Below are 18119 nucleotides of genomic sequence, written 5' to 3'. Positions count from 1 at the left end.
GGAGATGGAGAAATGACTCCACGTTTCATCAGACTGAGCAAACTGTGGAGATGTTGTAGCACCTGCCTGGGAGCACCTTATTCATGTATTTGTGTGTCTGAGAACAGAAGAATGGATAAAATGAGGGAATTAGAAAATGGTAAATAGGGGTGAAGTACTAGAAGAGGATAGAGAAAATGAGCGAGGGGGAGGGAGAGGTTTATTATTATTATTATTATTATTATTATTATTATTATAAAAACAATGTAAATTAACCAAAAAATAAATCCTGAGATATTTATTTTCCATTCATTTATAAAGGTTAAGGGATTTCCCCCCCACTTTGTCGCCGTGATGAACGTTGCGTTGAAAGCTGTTTTGAACACAAGATGGCGCTGTTTCCATGGAATTCAATTACTCTCCAGCACTGTTCAGTATCGCAAATTTACAGGTTTTTGGTGTCATCATACACTACAAGTCAAAAGTTTTAGAACACCTTCTCATTCAAGGATTTTTATTTATGTTTTCTATTTTCTACATTGTAGAATAATAGTGACAACATCAACACTATGAGAACACATGGAATCATGAAATAACCAAAAAAGTGTTAAACAAATAAAAATATATTTTATATTTAAGTTTCTTCAAATAGCCACCCTTGCCTTGATGACAGCTTTGCACACTTTTGGCATTCTCTCAACCAGCTTCACCTGGAATGCTTTTCCAACAGTTTTTAAGGAGTTCCCACATATGCTGAGCACTTGTTGGCTGCTTTTCCTTCACTCTGCGGTCCGACTCATCCCAAACCATCTCAATTGGTTTGAGGTTGGGTGATTGTGGAGGCCAGGTCATCTGATGCAGCACTCCATCAGTCTCCTTCTTGGTCAAATAGCCCTTACACAGCCTGGACGTGTGTTGGGTCATTGTCCTGTTGAAAAACAAATGATAGTCCCACGTAGCCCAAACCAGATGGGATGGCGTATCGCTGCAGAATGCTGTAGTAGCCATGCTGGTTTAGTGTACTTTGAATTCTAAATAAATCACACAGTGTCACCAGCAAAGCAACATCGCACCAACTCCATGCTTTACGGTGGGAAATACACATGCGGATATCATCCGTTCAGCCACACCGCGTCTCACAATGACACGACGGTTGGGACCAAAAATCTGAAATTTGGACTCCAGAACGAAGGACACATTTCCTCCGGTCTAATGTCCATTGCTCGTGTTTCTTGGTCCAAGCAATTCTCTTCTTCTTATTGGTGTCCTTTAGTAGTGGTTTCTTTGCAGCAATTCGACCATGAAGGCCTGATTCACACAGTCTCCTCTGAACAGTTGATGTTGTGTCTGTTACTTGAACTCTGTGAAGCAGTTATTTGGGCTGCAATTTCTGAGGCTGGTAACTCTAATGAACTTATCCTCTGTAGCTCTGGGTCTTCCATTCCTGTGGTGGTCCTCATGAGAGCCAGTTTCATCATAGCGCTTGATGGTTTTTGCAACTGCACTTGAAGAAATGTCAAAGTTCTTGAAATGTTCCGTATTGACTGACCTTCATGACGTGCATGACTGCATTGCAGGCATTAGCAGGCAAAAGACCATGTTCATAATCATTCAACAATTTATTAGCATTTTCTGTCTAATAACGGATGTAAAAAAAGAACGATAGCAAAAATGTGTTATGTAGAAATTATTTCATACTCCACATTTAGGGGGGCCACAAGGGGGTCCAAAATTGTTGTCACAGGGGCACTGGCCCCCCATGCATTTATATATTTTTTCAGTTTAAGCTACATCCATCATTCATAATAGGACCTGTATATAGAGTGTCTACACTGAGTGTACAAAACATTAGGAACACCTGCTCTTTCAATGACAGACTGACCAGGTGAATCCAGGTAAATGCTATAATCCCTTATTGATGTCACCTGTTAAATTCACTTTAATCAGTGTAGATAAAGGGGAGGACACAGGTTAAAGAAGGATTTTTAAGCCTTGAGACAACTGAGACATGGATTGTGTATGTGCTATTTAGAGGGTGAATGGGCAAGACAAAATATTTAAGTGCCTTTGAACGGGGTATGGTAGTAGGTGCCAGGCGCACCTGTTTGAGTGTGTCAAGAACTGCAACGCTGCTGGGTTTTTCACACTCATCAGTTTCCCGTGTGTTCAAGAATGGTCCACCACCCAAAGGACATCCAGCCGTGGGAAGCGTTGGAGTCAACATGGGCCAAAATTCCTCTACCTTGTAGAGTCCATGCCCCGACAAACTGATGCTCTTCTGAGGGCACAAGGAGGTGCAACTCAATATTAGGAAGATGTCCCTAATGTTTTGTACACTCAGTGTATGTTGACCTATGTATTACATTTTTCTGGGTCTATTTGGCACACTCCCAAACGTATAGCCTACGTTTATGATATAGGCCTATAAACACATCAGAGATATGCACATAAGGGATTAAGGACAACCTATTGTTGAGGATTTACCAGAGACCCTGTACGTTTTCTTAGCCAAAATGTAAGGGGATTCTGATTAGTCAGCATGCTGCACAGAACGAAGACAAAAAGGGGACTCAACAGATAGCGTCTCCATTGTGTGGCCGCTGAAACCCGAGACTGACCTTACCGCGGCTCCGCTCCGGGCTGTAACGGGCGTGTGGGCATAAATGAATAAAATAGTAAGTGATCCACACAGAGACACCGCAAAGTCGCTCTATCAGGTTGGTGCCCGTAATAGGGACCTAGGAGATGGATATGGTATTTTGGGGACTGGAGAGTCCATTGGCAATTCACGCTATTACGTTCAGGTAGCGGAGGAGGTGACAAGTCCTAGAACAAAATGACAGCTAGCCGGTCGCATCACATTTGGCAACTTATCATATTACAGTACAAGCAACCGGACACATACCGGTATTAGGGCCTATGTAGGCCGCGTGTCTCCGTGGCTGACTTAGTCCATGAAGGTGGAACCATATAAATGATTTAGACAGAGTTCCGTATCAGATGTCTACGTATAAATTACAGGAAAATACAACTATCCGTCTTAGACCAGTTGTTGTGGAAAGCAGGAGAGAGGCTCATAATTGTAGAAGTTGGTGTGGCTCAGTTGGTGTTTGCAACGCCAGGGTTGTGGGTTCGATTCCCGCGGGGGACCAGTACGGAGAAAAAAATGTATGAAATGTATGCATTCACTACTGTAAGTCGCTCTGGATAAGAGCGTCTGCTAAATGACTGAAATGTACATTAAGTCATGAAATACAGAGGTCTCCTCCATGAATTCCGACCGAGATAAAAATCACCAGTTTACGTCTCATTATCATTATCGTTAGGCTATGTTGTATTACAAGCCCTTCAAGACCCAAAAGTGCAAAGCGTGCGCAATTACTTCGGCCGGGTCTTTACGCACGCACAGATCATCCATGCAAGTCACATATAAAGGTTAACATAAACGGCGTAAGATCCATCAACACTCGGGTTTCACTCCTAAACGCGTTTTACCACAGTTCAGTCATCAGTATCTTCATATGAGACATCAGGGGACCAGAAAACTGTAAATTGCTGTCCCGACCCATTGTCCTATATGCCTACATAGGCTAACGATCTTGGTATAGCAGCGTCCCGTGTTTGATAGTCCCGAACAAAACTAAACACGACGGTACTGCATTATTCTATAAAGAAACTCAATCTAATTGACATCTTGAGGCCCAGAGATTACACCTGTCTGCATTGGTCACGCCGCACTGCTGCTGCCACTAAAACACATGCGTCCCTGGGCTGGCCACTGATCCTCTCCGGGCGTAATGGGCCGGCTCGGGCCGGCTCGGGCCGACCACCTGCTGGAAGGTATCCCTTGGGACAGGGAGAGAACCAATATGTTCATTTTTAAGTCATACCTTTATGGAGTATAACTGGGTATTGTCTGTGAGACTGTGGGTTAATGCCAAAAATGTACCCAACCATCCTCCCTCTGAGCTACAGTTGGGGGGAAAATGATGACCATAACCGTCATGTTGGTTAAATATGTGGTAATATACCCTATTCTTCCTCATCACATTGCAGGAATGGATCTTTTTCATCCTGCGCGCTTCCCAGCTGTTAGCTGGAGCGTGTAGCGGAGCATGTGGGCGGGCAGCAGTGCACGCGCTGTACCGCCCTTGTGCTTGGAACGGGGTGGAGTTAATGGGCAGCGCTTTTAGGAATGGGTCCGAAACAAATTTAGTTAGTCAAGACAGTTACGGAGAAGAGTTGAAAACACCTGATGATCTCTTGGACAATCCGCTCCATATCTCATTTAAGTGTCGAAAGATAATCTACCTCGAATCTTGATTTTTGTTGAGTTTTGTGTTATTTCTCTGAAGCCTCTCCAATTGTAAATCTCATATTGTCAATTTTTATAGAAATACTTATAAATCACGTAACTAGGTGATAAGGAAACATTGCACTATATTTTGGATTGTTTCTATTCTACTATTTTGCACTAAAATATTGGTGAAGATGCACACCACGCAGAAGGACACGACCTACACGAAGATTTTTGTCGGGGGTCTTCCGTATCACACCACGGATTCCAGTCTCAGGAAATATTTTGAAGTGTTCGGAGAAATTGAGGAAGCTGTCGTGATTACCGATCGACAAACCGGCAAATCCAGGGGGTATGGATTTGTAAGTATCAATATAGTATTTATTTGACATAACTTTAAACAGGGACCTCACTTGCACTGTCTGTCAAATGCCTGCAGTCTTTCAAATGGCAGCAAATCACATGTCATCGTTAAAGTGGGTGTTGGTTAGGCTAGTGTATTTCATAATATTTAATAGACATTGAAAAGTGTAAGTTTTATTGTTCATAAGTAGACCTGTGTTTTCAGTTTGGAGCGTTCTATCATTGAAACAACCGATCGGCTACATTCCAACTTGTTGCGCCCTGGCATGTTCAGAAAATGACTCTTGGGAAGATGATGTGCATGACGTCATCATTATGTCAACGTCTATAAGAGCATTGATGAGAGACAGATAGGCTACTATACAACTGTTTTAGGACCATGGTCCCCCCCCCCCCCTTTGACGCCATTTAGTTTGAAACACATTTATGTGAAAAATGATCCTGTAGTATCTGAGTTGAAAAGTTTTCCTTGGGTTTCTGGGTAAACTTATTTGAGAAAGACCTGCCGCAGCCCCAAAAGCTCTTACATAGAGTAATTACTCTCATTCTTACAGTCATCAGCTAGAAGCAGTTAAGATCTTAATGAAGTAAGCTTGTCCTCAGCCAAGTACAGTGAAAAACTATGTAGTGACATCAAGAGGGTAAATTATTTTGAGTAAATAAGTATCTGTGGATAGAGAAGTCTTCTATCCAGTTTCTCTTCTGGAAAACAAAGAAAGAACTCAGCAGGGCCTAAGATCTCAACTTACTATAAGGAATGACAGTTACCTATATTTTATAAATATTGAGTGACAGTTGGGCCCAAGTGTTTGCCCCTTTAGCTAATGAATATGAACATTGCTGAATACTGATTGTTTTGATCATACTTTAACCATCCCCCTCAGACTTCTTCTTCACCACCTTAACCTGCTTCTTCCCTATGCTCTCTCCCTCTCTGTGTGTCCATACAGGTGACGATGGCTGACCGCTCGGCTGCAGACAGGGCATGTAAAGATCCGAACCCCATCATCGACGGCAGGAAAGCCAACGTCAACCTGGCGTACCTGGGGGCCAAGCCACGGGTGATGCAGCCAGGTAAAAAACGCACGCACGCACGCACGCACGCACGCACGCACGCACGCACGCACGCACGCACGCACGCACGCACGCACGCACGCACGCACGCACGCACGCACGCACGCACGCACGCACGCACGCACGCACGCACGCACGCACGCACACGCACACACACACACACACACACACACACACACACACACACACACACACACAGTACTTTTTCAGCCACCTGTCCAGTATCTTAATGTTCTGAGAACATTGAGGGTGTGTCCTAAAGAACATACATCATGTATCATCTTATAGCTTTGCATTTCTTTTTCATATTGTCCACATGTTTTCCACACAAATCATGCCTGGTTCAGAATACCATCATGATGAGCTAAATGCTTATTTTAATCCTTCTGTCGCATAAATATGCAAAATTAATGTGTTCATTCAATACATTATTCAGGATATTATTAAAATAACTTGTGTCTAGAATGTTCTGAATATCTGCGTCCCAAATGGCACCCTTTTCTCTCTATATAGTGCACTTCTATTGGTCCTGGTCAAAAGTAGTGCACTAAATGGGCAATAGGGTGCCATTTGGGACATACTCAGTGACATGAATAAGATCATCAATTCATTTTGACCATTCCACATCTCCATCCAGGTTTCACCTTTGGTGTTCCACAAATTCATCCTGCCTTTATCCAAAGGCCTTATGGGTAAGAACTGCAGCATCTTTGTGTTGAAAGGGATGGTTGGGTGTTGATAAGAATACATTTCCAAATGACCTCATCATCATTGAACTACTGTATATGAAACCTCATTGGTGTAACTACACATCTAAAGACCCAATGTCCCTCATTTGGCTAAAGTCTAGCGTTGTTAGACATGTTCATACAATGACATGTATGTTTATATAATCTGTTTATTTAATTGTTTTGTGCTTACTCTGATTTTTCTCCATACTTGCACGATAATTATGTTGAAACAAAACATTTCACAAATCCTCTTTCTTTTTATCACTGACTACAGTTGACCAAAATATACATTTAAGGTTTGTGTGAGTGAAAGAGAAAGTGTGTGTTCACAGTATGAGTGTGTGTGCGCGTGTGCATGTGTGTGTGTGTGTGTGTGTGTGTGTTATTTGTTGAGTACAACTGATGGAAAGTTACAGCCTCAATGACTCAATGTTATCTATCTCTCTGGTCCGACAGGCTCGATATGGGTTAAGATAACTGTTGGTTTCAGGATTAGTTCTGTGGCCATGTCACAGATCAGACCAGGGGAATTACCTGTAATCTCAAACACACACAAACAAGCTCAAATGGTGATTATAGATGCATGTATGTTGATTTTAAATTTTGGTTTTGAATTTAAATGTGTTATTTTGACATTAGAGCTTTGTGTGCTGTTTTACTGTTATAAAGTGGTGTTGACAGCTAAACCCTGTGTTTTCTATTTAATGAAAAAAAAATATGAATTGAAGATTTTTGGGGGTGTTCTTTTCCATTTTTCTGGAAGAATGTGGACTTTAGTAGGGAGAGTAAATGTTTTGGTTGTTGATTTGATGCCTTTGTGTTGTAGCTTGTGGTTGACCTTTTCTTTGGTAACAGGATGTTCTTTATATGTTTTTGGATGTCTTGTTGGAGTGAGTGACGATTTGCGGTGTGATTTAAAAAAATTACTTCTCACCCATACTCCTAACTGACCCCACCAAAACCCATCAACTCATTTCTTGAATGTGTCTTTTTTAATAATTCTAGCATTAACACCTAAACTCTCAAACTCACCCTCTCTGTCTCTCTCTCTCTCTCATTCTGGTATTCACTCTCTGTCCCCCTCTCTCTGTCTGTCTTTCTCATTCTCGTATTCACTCTTTTATTCTCGTATTCTCTCTCTCACTTTTCTCTCGTTCTCTCATTCTCGTATTCACTCTCTCACTTTTCTCTCGTTCTCTCATTCTCGTATTCACTCTCTCGCTCTCTCTGTCTTTCTCATTCTTGTATTCACACTCACTCTCGTTCTCTCTCGCACTCTCTCTCTATCCCTCTCTCTCACTGTCATTATTTCTCTCTCCCTCCATCTATCTATCCCTATATGGTATACTTCAGGCCCTTACGACTCTCAGGAGAGCTGCTGTGTCTCATTCAGAGATAATGATGTCTGTTCACAGGAAAGTAATCTTTGGAAAAATGACTATCAAGGCACATGGGATGAGTACATATACAGTGCCTTCGGAAAGTATTCATACCCCTTGACTTTTTCCACATTTTGTTAGGTTACAGCCTTATTATAAAATTGATAAAATTTCCTCGTAAATCTACACACAATACCCCATAATGACAAAGCAAAAACAGGTTTTTACAAATTTTTTCAAATGTGTATTGCAATATATACTGCAATATAGACTATTTATATATATATATATATATATACAAAATAATAATAATATCACCTTTACATATGTATTCAGACCCTTTACTCAGTACTTTGTTGAAGTACCTTTGGCAGAGATTACAGCCTCGAGTCTTCTTGGGTAACATGGTACAAGCTTGGCACACCTGTATTTTGGGAGTTTCTCCCATTCTTCTCTGCAGATCCTCTCAAGCTCTGTCAGGTTGGATGGGGAGCGTTGCTGCACAGCTATTTTCAGGTCTCTCCAGAGATGGTTTGATGGGGTTCAAGTCCGGGCTCTGGCTGGGCCACTCAAGGACATTCAGAGACTTGTCCCGAAGCCACTCCTGCGTTGTCTTGGCTGTGTGCTTAGGGTCATTGTCCTATTGGAAGGTGAACTTTCGCCCCCAGTCTGAGGTTCTGAGCGCTCTGGAGCAGGTTTTCATCAAGGATCTCTCTGTACATTGCTCTGTTCATCTTTGCCTTGATCCTGACTAGTCTCCCAGTCCCTGCCGCTGAAAAACATCCCCACAGCATGATGCTGCCACCACCACCATGCTTCACTGTAGGGATGGTCCTCCAGACGTGACGCTTGGCATTCAGGCCAAAGAGTTCAATCTTGGTTTCATCAGACCAGAGAATCTTGTTTCTCATGGTCTGAGATTCTTTAGGTACCTATTGGCAAACTCCAAGCGAGCTGTCATGTGCCTTTTACTGAGGAGTGGCTTCCGTCTGGCCACTCTACCATAAAGGTCTGATTGGTGGAGTGCTGCAGAGATGGTTGTCCTTCTGGAAGGTTCTCCCACCTCCACAGAGGAACTCTAGAGCTCTGTTAGAGTGACCATCAGGTTCTTGGTCACCTCCCCGACCAAGGCCCTTCTCCCCCAATTGCTCAGTTTGGCCAGGCAGCTCTAGGAAGAGTCTTGGTGGTTCCAAACTTTTTCAATTTAAGAATGATGGAGGCCACAGTGTTCTTGGGGACCTTCAAAGCTGCAGACATTTTTTGGTACCCTTCCCCAGATCTGTGCCTCGACACAATCCTGTCTCAGAGCTCTACCCACAATTCTTTCGACCTCATGGCTTGGTTTTTGCTTTGACATGCACTGTCAACTGTGGGACCTTATATAGACAGGTGTGTGCCTTTCCAAATCATGTCCAATCAATTGAATTTACCACAGGTGGACTCCAATCAAGTTGTAGAAACATCTCAAGAATGACCAATGGAAACAGGATGCACCTGAGCTCAATTTTGAGTCTCATAGCAAAGGGTCTGAATGCTTATGTAAATAAGGTTTTTCTGTTTTTATTTTTAATACATTTGCAAACATTTCTAAAAACCTGTTTTCGCTTTGTCATTATGGGGTATTGTGTGTAGATTGCTGACAAAAATATATATTTAATCAATTTTAGAATAAGGCTGTAATGTAACAAAATGTGGAAAAAGTCAAGGGGTCTGAAGTCGTTCCGAAGGCACTGTATCTCCACACTAAAGGATATATTTTTACTAGTTTAGTTGATGCAAAACACCTTACTGTCATGTGTGTTTGTGTAAGTATGTGTGTGTCCTGTTGTGTGTAGTAGTCCAGTGCAGTGGTAGAGCAGTGCCCCAGAGTCTCTACTGTGACACAAACAAATGTCTGGATGCCACAGCCTCTGAACAAGCTTTCGTCACATGGGCTGCAGCGTTAAGGAAAACAAGCTTCTCCATTGTGCCACACAAAGGCTGGAGTGCTGACGCCGCAGTCGTATGAAGTGTGCGCTGGGGAGCAGGGGGCTAGGGCTCTCTCTGTCATGTCAAAATCGTCCGCTCTTTAAAAACAGCCCAACAGATGCTGGCTAGCGGCCCCGGGGAGGTTTAAAGGGCCACAGGCATACATAGATACAGCTGTGGTAGGTCAACCACATCCATACATTATAGCCCAAGGCCAGAGACATAGGGTGTGTCCCAAATGCTACCCTATTCCCTATATAGAGCACTACTTTTGACCAGTGCCCTGATGAAACATAGGGCACTATGAAGAGAATAGGGTACCATATGGGACACATCCATAGAAACAGCTGTGGGAGGGCAGCAACCAGCTCCATGGCTATCACCACACTATACCATGTAGCAGCACCAACCCGGTCCATAGTTGTTATTATAGCACCATGCCAACCCTCTACACTTCTCACATTTAGTTAAGGCCTGGCTCCTCAGCTAGCAGAATCCCAACGGTTCTAATGAGGCGGAGCACAACAGGTGTGTAACCCCCCCCATCGACGATGTCACCCACATGGCATGTGATGGGAACAGACCTTTATTTAGCCTTGAACTTTACGAACCACTGGTCGCCAGGACTGCAACGGTCCAAACACAGGAAGATAATATATTCATAACAGAGCATTGAGAAACATAGTAACCCTAGTATTTTTTTTACCTCACTTGTATCCATAGGGAAAATAGGTCATTTTAATAGAGTCAGAGGGTAGACAGTGCTTCCCATGATCAACAGTGATACAGAAATGAATCCATGGTAGAATAGTGTGTGTGTGTGTGTGTGTGTGTGTGTGTGTGTGTCTGTGTGTGTGTGTGTGTCTGTGTTAGGTGACACAGCATTTGCCAACATAGAAGAGGTTTATGCTGTTGGAGATGGAGAAACAGGTTGTGGTAGTCTAATGTTCAATGGGAGAGATAAATAGTAGGAAGGATGGATGGAGGGAGAGAGAGAGGATGGGGTAGATAGAAATAGATTTATTCCCAGATTACTTCTAGGGATGGGAACATTCCACAGTAAAATGTATGTATGATGATAGGCAAGCAGAAAATAGCTGGGGCCCAGCCTCCAGTCTCTCCTGTCAATCATAAATGAGGCCAGGCAACAAAGAGCATGTCTGAGACCAGATCCACATTACAGGAAAGGCTTCCTGCAGTTATATGACTACTTATGGAAACGTACTTGTTTGTACCTTGCCTATACTGGACTATGATATATTTCTAAAAAACAAACAGGGATGATTCTCTCTTGGGCAGAATGATCACTTCTAACAGTCCAATTTAGGCTTACGAGCATGGGCCATTTTAGCATCTGTGTCTTCTTCAAGCTTTGTATGTGCCCAAAAACGCTTGTTTTTGTGAGAAATCGTTGGAAAATTATAGCAATTTCGCATTAATATGAGAAGTTTATACTAAAAGATTAAAATACTACGTAATGTCTCAAAATCAATATCTATCTCACCTCTGTATTGTTTTATGCCCTGCCGATTCGATAATCAATGAAATTCAATGAAATTTGATTTATAAAGCCCTTTTTACATCAGCTGATGTCATAGTGCTATACAGAAACCCAGCCTAAAACCCCAAACAGCAAGCAATGCAGATGTAGAAGTACGGTGGCTAGGAAAAACTCCCTAGAAAGGCAGGAACCTAGGAAGAAACCTAGAGAGGAACCAGACTCTGAGGGGTGGCCAGTCCTCTTCTGGCTGTGCCAGGTGGAGATTATAACAGTACATGGCCAAGAGGTTCAAACGTTTATAGAGGACCAGCAGAGTCAGATAATAATAATCACAGTGGTTGTAGAGGGTGCAACAGGTCAGGAGTAAATGTCAGTTGGCTTTTCATAGCCGATCATTGAGTTAAATAGCAAGTGCGGTAGAGAGAGAGTCGAAAACAGCAGGTCCGGGACAGGTAGCACGTCCAGTGAACAGGTCAGGGTTCCATAGCCGCAGGCAGAACAGTCGAAACTGGAGCAGCAGCATGACCAGGTGAACTGGGGACAGCAAGGAGTCATCAGGCCAGGTAGTCCGGAGGCATGGTCCTTGGGCTCAGGTCCTCCGAGAGAAGAGAGAGAGAGAATTAGAGGGAGCATTCTTAAATTCACACAGGACACTGGATAAAACATGAGAAATACTCCAGATATAACAGACTGACCCTAGCCCCCCGACGCATAAACTATTGCAGCATAAATACTGGATGCTGAGACAGGAGGGGTTGAGTTCAACGGGAAAGTGAGCCTGTCAGGTAGCCTTCATTCTTGCACCGCATCCAGCCTAGCTGAGGCGAAAACATACCACTTAGTATCTCTGGCCTCCATTGATTTACTCAACATAATTTTGGCCATCCTACAAGGGTAAAACCTCTAACTTTTGAACGGATTGTGATGGAGACATGAGGTTTGGACCTTTGGTTTTCTTAGAGGATTATCTACACAAACGTAACACATTGGTCAAAATATGCCTTTTTGATTTGATAGCCTATAACATGTTTCATATGGGGTGTGAAAGAGCTTATTTTTGTGTGAGTTTTCTCCATACTGTAAAATATAATAGTGTCGAAAATAGCATTATGAAACACCTATTTGACCCCGCGGGAGAACATGATTGGGTAGCACCCTATTCCCTATATAGTGCACTACTTTTAACCAGAACCGTATGGGAATGCATCCCATGTCTTAATATAGCTATTAATGGGGAGGCACAACAATGTCTACTTAACTACGGAGGCCAAGGGTGTTAGTTGAGGAATTTACCAAAGTGTCTGAATGTGTTTAAATTCTTCTCTCTGCGGTTTAGAATGACGGGCAGTCTGGGTGTTTGTGTTGTTTGCGGTGGACACCGCATTTTATATTTCGTTGTCATCATCCTTTGCGTGCCTGTTTGTGTGAGAGTTTTTCTTTGTAATCGCCCTTGTGTCTCGTGTTGTGTGAGTTTTTTGTGGTCTGTGTACATCCACTGTGTGTGTGTTTGTTGTGTTGTTGTGCGTTGTCCAGCCTGTGTGTGTGTGTGTGTGTGTGTGTGTGTGTGTGTGTGTGTGTGTGTGTGTGACTCCAGCCTGTGTTGTGACTGTAACACTGTGCTGAGATAGAAGCGTGCTAGCAGGCCAGGCCGAGGCATCTGCCAAGGATGTGATGTCAAAGGAGCGCCTCTAACCTCTGACCCCGTTTAGTTTATTTCCTTTTTGTTTCTTTCAATGAGTGGTTGTGGTTGTGCTGTGTTGGTGATCCATGTGGACTGTGTTGACATTTATTTTTTTTGACGCCTGTGTTTGTAGACTTGCTGTTGTTTTTCCCTGCTTCCTCTTTGGGGCTAGTGTTTTGAGATGTGATTGGTTGGGTAATGGAGTCCTGACAATAGGGTTGCCACGATAGATCTCGTCTTTCATTTCCAAACTGTATGACTGTACAAAAGCTTCATCTCGCCATATTGTTTCTTATTGGCTTAATTGATGTCAGTATATTTTTGGTCCAATCAAATGTTAGGTTGTTTCTCAACAGATTGTAATGAGCTGTTGATGACATCATCACATCATGCACAGCATTCCAGACTGTCAAAAATCCACACCAGACCAGAACTCATCTAAATCCAACATTCACAACTGATAAAATGGTGATCTGCCAATTATAAAGTGATTATGTCGCTCATTATGTCATAACACTGATTGTTACTCATTCCTTTGAATCATGAATCATGAACTTGACTGCAGTTTAGTTTTGTTTAGTATTTTGAGGAATTGGATTGTTGATTTCCCCATCCAGGTCAACAACTTGTGTTTCCTCTACCAAAACAATAGTATAACATTCCCATCATCATGCTAGCTGATAGCACGAGAGAGAGCCTAGCGAGCCGAGCCTCACGGTCAGGATATGTCATGAAAGGCAGAATGTGCTCATTGTTCCTGATTGCTTATTTAATCAAAAGGTCCCTCCGAGTGCAGCTAGCCTAGCGCCCCGCCCGGGGCTCTTTGTCTAAGCACAGAGGGGGAAACAGCCAGCAGTGTACTTTTTGAAAGCTGTCCAGCTGTCAAAATGACAGTGACATTTTCACAATGCCCCCTCATCTCATCCCCTCCCTCCCTCTTTACCCTATCTCCTCCCTCTTTACCCTATCTCCTCCCTCCCCCTCCCTCCCTCCCTCCCTCTTTACCCTATCCCCTCCCTCTTTACCCTATCTCCTCTCTCCCTCCCTCCCTCCCGCTTTACCCCATTCCCTCCCTCCCCCTCCCTCCCTCTTTACCATATTCTCCCCTCCCCCCTCCCGCCCACCCTTACTCTATGCCCTCCTAAATAGGAATGGCACCAGGGTCAAATCGACATGACAAATCATGTTCTCTTCTCTCTCCATCGACCAAACTCAATCCTGTAGTCAGCAAAGCTTAGTGTACATGGATTGTCTCTCCAAGATGGCATCAATGCTACCAAACACTTCCTTTGCCTAAATCTCTTACAACATGTGATAGGCAGGCAGGGTCATTGAAAACCCAAAATGTCTTCATATCCCTTATCAGAGAACACAACCCCTCTGAGCTTTGAACACCTCACCATTTTTCCACAGAGAGATCTCTATTTTGGCAACCCTATATCTCTATTAGCTACTAGCAAGTGTCTCCGTGGTGTTATTGACTGGTGTTTTGATGTATTGGGGGGCGCTTGGCCGCAGTGTGGTTGGGTTGGCTGTCAGGCTGGGGGGTTGCTGCTGTCTGTCGGTGGCTGTGTAAGGCCAGGTCTGGGATCTCTACCTCTAACTCCCTGTCTGTCTGTTTCTGTCCTGCAGGATCCCTGCTCACTACGTGTACCCTCAGGCCTTCATGCAGCCAAGCACCATGGTCATCCCTCACGGCATGCAGCCCAGTGCCGCCTCTGCCTCCACCGCCTCCTCCCCGTACATCGACTACACCGGAGCAGCCTACGCACAGTACTCCGCCGCGGCGGCTAGCGCTGCTGCCGCCGCAGCCTACGAGCAGTATCCCTACGCCGCCTCCCCTGCGGCGGCCGGGTACCTAACCGCAGCCGGTTATGGCTATGTTCAGCAGCCCCTGGCTACGGCCGCACCGGGTTCAGCCGTCGCTGCAGCCGCAGCCTTCGGTCAGTACCAGCCTCAGCAGCTGCAAGCTGACCGCATGCAATAGCAGCCACTGCAGCCATTGGACACAACGGGATGGGAGGCCCGCGGCCGGCCTCGGCTGATTGGCTGTGAAGAGGAGAGGACGATGAAGAGGAAGAGAGAAGAGCCGTGTTGTTAAGTGACAGAGTCGGTAAGAGGGTGATGATGATGATGATGATGATGGTGAGGTGGGAACTCCATACAGTAGCTTTCCAACTTGCTGTGTTTAAACCAAAAAAGAAAAACTTTATAAATTCACAAAGCAAAGTAAGGAAGGTGGATTTATCCTTATGATTATTATTGTTGTTATTAATATAATTATTACTATCATTATAATTGTAGTAGAGTATTTATTTCTAGAGGAGAAATGCAACAACTAATCACAGGGGTTGTAGCTTGTTGTAAAACATGACTTTATGTTCCATTGCTGTCATTAACATAGGAGAGAGAGAGCGTTCTCTTTATGGGACACTTAGACGTGTCCCGAAGTGCCCTTGCAACCTATATTTACTATCACATTTCCAGGGCTCTTGTCCTTTTGTCTTTTCAAGTGCATTGAAGTAAATGTTGTGATAATCAGGGAAATGTACCAGTTTCCAGTGTGTTAGTAAAGACAACCTCTGCATGTCAGGGAGTAGTTGAAATAACTGTGGAGAAAAGGAGAAGATTTGTAGCTCGTGTCACACGTTAAGAACTACCTTTTTAACTTCCTGATGCTGAATGTCCCTTTTTTGACTCTGTATCTTGACCTCTTGACCTATGCAAAGCAAACAGTTCACCAGGAGACAAAAAAACTGCAGGAATAACCGAAAATGCCGTCAACTCTTCAAAGGGCATCACAAACAATATGAAGGCAACTCACAGAGAGAGAAAGAAAAGCATGTTTTCAGACAATGAGAAGCACCAAATCAGTTAGTCTCAAACACATACGCATCGCTGCATGCAAACACACGCACACACACACGCATACACAATTGCGTACATAATGGTAAAGGACAATGGGCCCAGTCGTGCTCTCTGGCTCTGTGCAATGGGATCTAGTCAGAGAGAAAGAGAGCGGGAGGGAGGGAGAGAGAGAGGGAGGGAGAGGGAGGGAGCAGCTGGGGAGGGGGCTGGCGCAGTTCGCCCAGCGCCACACAGACGGATCACTCTGGAAATAACGCATCACTTGTCCTCATTTGTTGAGCTGTCACATTTTAATCCCGGGGCCCATTTGGGAACTGTCTCTCCTCTGTCCTGCCTGCCTGCCTGCCTGCCTGGCCCTGTCAGCACTTCCACCTCTGTCCTCTCTCCTCTGTTCTCTCTCCTCGGTTCTCTCTCCTCGGTTCTCTCTCCTCGGTTCTCTCTCCTCGGTTCTCTCTCCTCTGTTCTCTCTCCTCTGTTCTCTCTCCTCGGTTCTCTCTCCTCGGTTCTCTCTCCTCTGTTCTCTCTCCTCTGTTCTCTCTCCTCGGTTCTCTCTCCTCGGTTCTCTCTCCTCTGTTCTCTCTCCTCTGTTCTCTGTCCTCTCTCCTCTGTCCTCTCTCCTAGAGCCGACCGGCTGGGCTGGTGTCAGGTACACACACACTTCCCTCCTATGCTAACCCTCACCAGCTCCTGGCCCTGTACCCACTCCTCACAGCCTCACCAACTCCCTGGCCCTGTACCCACTCCTCACAGCCCCCTGGCCCTGTACCCACTCCTCAGCCCCCTGGCCCTGTACCCACTCCTCAGCCCCCTGGCCCTGTACCCACTCCTCACAGCCTCACCAACTCCCTGGCCCTGTACCCACTCCTCACAGCCCCCTGGCCCTGTACCCACTCCTCACAGCCTCACCAACTCCCTGGCCCTGTACCCACTCCTCACAGCCCCCTGGCCCTGTACCCACTCCTCAGCCCCCTGGCCCTGTACCCACTCCTCACAGCCCCCTGGCCCTGTACCCACTCCTCACAGCCTCACCAGCCCCCTGGCCCTGTACCCACTCCTCACAGCCCCCTGGCCCTGTACCCACTCCTCACAGTCCCCTGGCCCTGTACCCACTCCTCAAAGCCTCACCAACCCCCTGGCCCTGTACCCACTCCTCACAGCCTCACCAGCCCCCTGGCCCTGTACCCACTCCTCACAGCCTCACCAGCCCCCTGGCCCTGTACCCACTCCTCACAGCCCCCTGGCCCTGTACCCACTCCTCACAGCCTCACCAGCCCCCTGGCCCTGGCCCTGGCCCTGTACCCACTCCTCACAGCCCCCTGGCCCTGTACCCACTCCTCACAGCCTCACCAGCCCCCTGGCCCTGTACCCACTCCTCACAGCCTCACCAGCCCCCTGGCCCTGTACCCACTCCTCACAGCCCCCTGGCCCTGTACCCACTCCTCACAGCCTCACCAGCCCCCAGCCCCCTGGCCCTGGCCCTGTACCCACTCCTCACAGCCTCACCAGCCCCCTGGCCCTGTACCCACTCCTCACAGCCTCACCAGCCCCCAGCCCCCTGGCCCTGGCCCTGTACCCACTCCTCACAGCCTCACCAGCCCCCTGGCCCTGGCCCTGGCCCTGTACCCACTCCTCACAGCCCCCTGGCCCTGTACCCACTCCTCACAGCCTCACCAGCCCCCTGGCCCTGTACCCACTCCTCACAGCCTCACCAGCCCCCTGGCCCTGTACCCACTCCTCACAGCCCCCTGGCCCTGTACCCACTCCTCACAGCCTCACCAGCCCCCAGCCCCCTGGCCCTGGCCCTGTACCCACTCCTCACAGCCTCACCAGCCCCCTGGCCCTGGCCCTGTACCCACTCCTCACAGCCTCACCAGCCCCCAGCCCCCTGGCCCTGGCCCTGGCCCTGGAGTGGTGATGGGGGATGTAGAGAAGGGGGGGGGGGGCTGCAGGCACTTGACATATGAATCTATGGGTTCTTAGTGTGCCTTACATTTGTATTGCTATTTAAGAGAGTAAGAAAGGAGATGTACTATTTAAGATATTTATTTTGAGATTGGACTATGTTCTATGTGCTCTAAGGACAGAGGCTTAGTGATGGTACTGTGTTCATTTTATTATGTATTCATCTCAAGGTATATAAGTTATTGAGTAGGTTTAGTTGTATTATAATTATTATTAACATACTCAACCAAAAATGTTAATGTAGGATTTATATAAGATACAATTCTGTATGTGCACTGTACAATTATACTTTTTGCCTTTTGAAATCTTAGAATAA

The 18119-nt window shown here is 45.6% G+C and overlaps 1 protein-coding gene across 1 annotated transcript; it reads left to right on the top strand.

Moving 5' to 3' along the window:
- Positions 1-4166: 4166 nt before the first annotated feature.
- Positions 4167-15589, top strand: rbm24a (RNA binding motif protein 24a). Its single transcript, XM_029732563.1, has 4 exons — positions 4167-4638; positions 5590-5713; positions 6351-6405; positions 14606-15589. Exons 1-4 carry the CDS (start codon positions 4471-4473, stop codon positions 14958-14960), a joined length of 702 nt encoding a protein of 233 aa, XP_029588423.1. The 5' UTR covers positions 4167-4470; the 3' UTR covers positions 14961-15589.
- The last annotated feature ends 2530 nt before the right edge of the window (positions 15590-18119 follow it).

This window comes from Salmo trutta, chromosome 34, assembly GCF_901001165.1.
Source record: "Salmo trutta chromosome 34, fSalTru1.1, whole genome shotgun sequence".
NCBI lineage: Eukaryota > Metazoa > Chordata > Actinopteri > Salmoniformes > Salmonidae > Salmo > Salmo trutta.
This window is presented reverse-complemented; position numbering and strand designations above follow the sequence as displayed.